This window comes from Lolium rigidum, chromosome 7, assembly GCF_022539505.1.
Source record: "Lolium rigidum isolate FL_2022 chromosome 7, APGP_CSIRO_Lrig_0.1, whole genome shotgun sequence".
In the NCBI taxonomy this organism is placed as follows: Eukaryota; Viridiplantae; Streptophyta; class Magnoliopsida; order Poales; family Poaceae; genus Lolium; species Lolium rigidum.
Genome location: NC_061514.1, coordinates 201,517,132 through 201,522,787, shown reverse-complemented (window position 1 = coordinate 201,522,787; position 5,656 = coordinate 201,517,132). Strand labels below are relative to the sequence as shown.

Here is a 5,656-nt window from a genome sequence, read left to right as displayed (position 1 = left end):
TTCTCCAGTAAAAGATCTTGCCATACACCTTCCTCGGTATTTTGAAGAAACTATGAGCATGTTTTTTTTTCGAAATGGGAGAAATATCGCCCCAGCTTCTGTATCCAAAGGATGCACACGGCTTTTTATTAGATTATTCACAAACCTTATAAGAAAAGTACAAAAGATCAACCTCGAAGCCACCTCACTAGACCTACAATGGGATGAAGGGGGTGACAATACACCAACTCACATCATCCTAAAACCAAATGCCTTCCCAAACCGTCCAATAGCAGGTGCGAAGCACATCCAGTCAAGCAGACTCTCCGCGCACGCCAACGCATACGCCATAGAAGGTTCTACCGCCGTCTTCCTCGACTCCATCTTCAAGAGAGATCATCGCATTAACCTTGCAAGACCTTCCGTCGATGCTACCATGACGCCAGACGGCTCCACCATCCTGCACGCATACATCATATCCTGCATCCGTCGTCGATACCCTGCAGCACCATGCCACCGAGACTCAACGCCAACAAAGTGGTAGATGAATACCACTCCACCAACATCCGCTATCATCCATCAGCTGCTCCAAAAACGATGCCCCGAGAGGTAGAACGGCGCAGGGCACGCCGCCATCGTCCGATCTGGAAGACCCAGATCTAGTGTTTCCCCCGGAGCAGCACAAGTGTGTAGATGCAGGTTGCGTCAACGATGCCTCCAAGAAGGTTGCGACGTGTAGCGCCGCCATCGCCCGCCAAGACCGGAGTCGGAGCACGGTTTTCACCGGCAGCCGTGCATCCCCACCTTGCCAAGCGTAGTGACGAGGCAAGCAAGATGGCGCCTCCTTGAGCCACCACCGCCGTCCCTCGGTTGTTGTATCCACAGAGGACACCGTCGCGCCGCCGCCGACAGATCCAGGCCCGGCAGCCAAGATCGAACCCGCAGCGAGCCGCCGCCGGCCGCCCACGCAGCCGCCGTCGAGCCACCCTTCCTCGCAGAAGACGGCTGCGAAGCCACCACCGCCCTTGCCACCACCCGCCCGCGCCGCCCGGAGACGCGCAGCCACCACCGTCGTCTGTCGCGTCACCGCAGCAGTACACGCCCGCGCCGGCACGCCATGGCCCCCGACGGACGGGCCACGCCCTGACCCGGAGGAGACATCCCGCGCCCCTCCACCCGAGCCCGAGGACGAGAGGACCTCGCCGCCGCCGACGCCGACCGGGCTTTGCCCGGCCGCGCCATCAGGCAGCGGCGGGGGAGGAGGGGGGCCTGGCGGCGGCGCGATCTAGGGTTCCCCCTGGTCGCCGCGCGGGGGCGACGCAGGAGGGAGGAGGGGGTGCCCTACATGTACCAGGTATGACTTTTAAAATGTACACAAACAAATGATAAAGAGTACACGGAGCTTCTCGTTGTCCTTTAAGAAAAAAGCTGTCCTTTACTTAAAAGAAAACGAGATCAAAAAAAAATTCTCAGGCAATGGAGAAAATAAAACAAGTATATCCCTTTCTGCATAATGGAGTTCCTAACTTAAAAGTTTGGAATGGTGTGAGAGAAAGCATCAGTGGATGCCTCCCAGCAATAGCTGGCAATCTGCAATTTTTCAAGCTAATATATTTGATACATTGTATGCATCACCTTGTCATGGATGTCCTTATCAGAGGTTCCCTTCAAGTAAGCTGTTCAGGACAGATTTGAGCTCCTAATTTAGACCTGTGATGCAGCTCTGGACATCACGTTTGTTCCGGTGCCTTTTTCCTGCCTAATTATTAGTAAGATAAAGGTAGACACAAAGGACAGTGGTTAGCGACTTGCCATCTTCAGATGTCAGCTCATAAAAGTTTGCCCTGCGTTTCTGCATCTCAGTTAAACACATCATAAAAATATTAAATATGCAACTTTACAATGAAAACATATCTCTTCTAACTTTTCTGCAAAAGAATTACAGAGTGAGAAGGACAGATACAGGTCACTGAAGAAAGAAGTCGACTCGCTTGCCCAAACTATACTCCATTTCATGCCATGGCAATAGATGCAGAAGATTTACATACAGCTGCAGGGGCTGCTCTGATCACATTTCATTTCTTATCTTTTTTTTAGTAATTTAAGTGCTGCCGTTATGGCCCTGCTGAACTGTTTGCCTACAACGTGCAAACGTAATGACTTTGCTTCGATGATGGAACCGCATACTCAAATTTCTCTCTTTAGAAAATAAGGGAAAGCATATCAGCTTCTCACCGACCAGATTTGTCTGATCTTAGAAACAGAAGAATCAAACCAATCTATGGACATGTAGATTTACACGTTCAGACAGGCGCGTCAAACACCAATAGCGTTGTTCAGCGGTCCAGACTGCAGACTATGTTCGTGCAAGGCATCGATCAAGTCACGTATGTATGTGAGCACACCTAGCGGTACGTGCCGGATTGTTTCCTCGCCGTTATCAGGGATGCTCAATCGAGTTGCATCCTGAATCCTCCGAATGCACCTGCTCTTCGTCGGCTTGCTGGAACGTGATCTCCTCGAACCGGCCGTGCAGCTCAGCGCACCGGCAGCCACGGTGTGCGGCCGAGGACATGATGTCGAGGAGCGAGCCGCCGGACAACGACGATCGGCAGTTCTGGCAGCATGCGGCGCTTCTCGGCGCGTCCGGGGCGCCATCTTCGTCTTCGTCGTCTTCCAGGCCTGGACCCGCAGCCCAGTCTGGCACCAGAGCGCCGATCTCGCCGTCGATCATGCCGGCGATGTGGGTCACCTCGTGGTCGATGATGTCCAGCTCCCCAACCATCTCCGTCGCCACACTCAGAGCCGTGTCGGCGTCGGTGTCGAAAGGGAAATAGATGCTCCGAACGAGACCTGCAAGACACGAACAGAATTCACTGAATGTCGACTGAAGTTTGCCAAACATGGAGTCCGAATCCAAACATTGTTTCTGCACCTGTGCCGTCTTTGTCGGCGATGCGGAGTCGAAGGAAGATGCCTCCGTCCTCCATTCTCCTCCCTCTGATCTTTATGTCCACGCCAGCAACGTTATCGTCTTCGTGCTCGGCGAACAACAGGTCGATGCCACCGTACCTACTGTCGGCGTCGTCGTCCTCATCCTCTTCGCAATACGACGATCTTTCTATCGACGGCGCCGTGTCCTCGTCGTCGTCGACGGTCGATAACCCGTTGCTCGTCACGGATCCGCCATTGCTGTAGCCATGCTTGTCCTGGCGAGAAGGCTGGTGCAGGTGCACATGATCGTAATTTCGATCCCCTGAAGCGAGGGCGCCGCCGCCTCCAACCTGCAAGAAAAGATCATGGAGCAGCTCCCTCGCGGCAGGCCTCCGGGACGCCGGGGCCAGGCACCTATCGATGAACCGCCTTGCCTCCAGGTTTTTCACCCTGTACAAAGCTTGAGGCTTTATTCCCTGAAAGAAATTTGGCGGGAATTTCACAGGAATAAGTTAGATTCTGACATTGTTGTTCTCGCAAAGAGAATATCCTATCCATAGAGACGTACGGAGACGACATTGTTGTAGATTTGGACGGGGTTGGAGCACTCGCTGTAGGGGTACTCGATTGTGAGCATCTCGAGGACGCACATCCCGAAGGAGTAGACGTCGGCGAGCTCGTCGTAGGCCTCTCCGTACACCTCCGGCGCCATGAACTCCGGCGTGCCGACGACGACGCGGTGCTGGGCCGTGGCGGTGGCTGCGAGGCCGAGGTCGCCGATCTTGACCTGGCCCTGGTTGCCGTTGACGAAGATGTTGTCGCACTTGAGGTCCCGGTGGAGGATGGGCGGGTCGTGGGCGTGCAGGTACGCCAGGCCGTCGAGGATCTGCCGGCACCAGTGCTTCACCGCCGCCATGCTCACCATCCGGTGCTTCTCCCTGTACCTGCCACATGATCACACACTGGCCATCACACAATGAAATGAATGCCAGTGCCGGCGCCATTGTTGCAAAGGCATCAAGAAATTATTTAGTAGTAATACGTACTGGCGGAGGGTGCCGGAGGAGAAGAGCTCGGTGACGAAGTTGAGGTTGCGGCGGCGGGGGTCGATCCAGGAAGAATGGAGGCGCATGACGGCGCGATGGCGGAGGGCGCCGAGGAGGTGGACCTCGTAGTAGAGGCGCTCCAGGTCGGCGGGGCTCTGCAGGAGGAAGTCGTGGAGGCGCACCTGGTTCCACGCCACCTCGATGCCCTGCCACTCGTCGAACCCCCGGTACCTGCACTTTCACCAGTCCGCCATTAATCAGCACAGCAAAAACAAAGAGAGCCAGAAGAAAATAACTCGATCGGACTTACACAGTCTTTGAGGAGCCCTTGCCAAGAATCTCGCTGTACTGCAGGCAGTCAGCGTAAACAGGAAAGGAAGAAGCGTCAGATGAGCTAGAGGAAGAAGACGATATCTCGATGAAGCTGGAAAAGTGCAGAGACTACTCGAGTCGAGTGCCATACCCTGCCATATCGTCCAGTGGGATCAACCTCCGCATACCCTCCTGGGTCGGCGACACCGCTGCCGTCATCAGCCTGCGGGGCTCCGTCCATCACTCCATGGCCATGGCCATGCCTCCTCTGCCTTGCTGCGGCCACATCGCGGCTCGCTTGCTCGGGCATGGTTCGTACTTGCGCGCTTCTCGTGTCTATCGTTCTCGCTCTAACTTCAAGTGGTGGCCGGTGGATAGTAGAGGAGATCGAGGACGAAACTAGGAGGCTGCCGGCCGCGGCGTGGGCGTGGCACGTACGAGGAGCTGTTTGGGATCTCAAGGACGGCAGAGCAGAGGGAAGGGAAGGGAGCAGAACATCTCGCTCTGTTGCCCGGCTTGAATATGGCACTAGAGCAGAGGCGCGTCGCGCGGTGATTCCTAAGCACAAGATTGTACTCCCTAGCTGGATGCGTAGAATCGAGGAAGTATACAAAATGCTACTGGTGGAACTGTAATCTCGTGAGGTAGCTCAGCTACCGCTGGCCAAAACAAGTTTTCTTTTTTTTGTTTCTTCTGGAATTGCTAATTCTCACACGATAGCCGTCCGATACTTTAGATTGGTTTCTGTTGGAACAGATGCATACATGCCACGTGCTTCTCTACGCCGTGTGGGTTTCTCTGTCCAAGCAAACAATCCGATTTTAGACTAGCAGTGCACTTCATATCTAATGAATTTAAATATACAGAAATAACAAAGATATAAGACAAAACTAAAATTTACATCGAAATTCTTACAAGTCATCATCTCCAAAATTCTGGTGAAAACCAGCCCTAGACCAAAATATCTAGAGACAGACTAAGTTTTTGCTGCCACCGGCAGGGACAGTAACAATAACATTTATCCAACTAAATTTGTCCTTGTGGTCCAATTATGTTCGTTTGGATCGCGTCGTGGATAGAAATTAGACCGATGTCCGGTCTACCAGGCCAGTCCTTCCAACCGTGTGACCCATTCGGTCCGTTCTGTGCATTTTGGAGTGACCAAGTGCGTGCATTTTGGGGCATTTTGGGAGTGGCCAAGTGAAGGACGCGTTGGCCACTGGTAGAGGGCCTAGGAGGACGCAGGAGAACGTGCGCGTTGTCCGGCCCAACGCATCTGGGACCCAAATCTGGTGAATGGATGGATCGGTCCGCGCGAGTCGATCCGTCACTCAGATGGAGCGTGCGCTGTCTGTCCGTCAGTCCGCGCTGATTGTTTCGGACTG

The 5,656-nt window shown here is 54.0% G+C and overlaps 1 protein-coding gene across 1 annotated transcript; it reads right to left on the bottom strand.

Annotated features, from left to right (window-relative positions):
- Positions 1-2,150: 2,150 nt before the first annotated feature.
- LOC124673964 (probable serine/threonine-protein kinase WNK3) lies at positions 2,151-4,857 on the bottom strand. Its single transcript, XM_047210006.1, has 6 exons — positions 4,423-4,857; positions 4,270-4,307; positions 3,960-4,190; positions 3,482-3,857; positions 2,915-3,389; positions 2,151-2,832 (listed from the first exon to the last, which is right to left on the bottom strand). The coding sequence occupies exons 1-6, from the start codon at positions 4,579-4,581 to the stop codon at positions 2,420-2,422; spliced, it is 1,692 nt and encodes a 563-aa protein (XP_047065962.1). The 5' UTR covers positions 4,582-4,857; the 3' UTR covers positions 2,151-2,419.
- Positions 4,858-5,656: the final 799 nt, after the last annotated feature.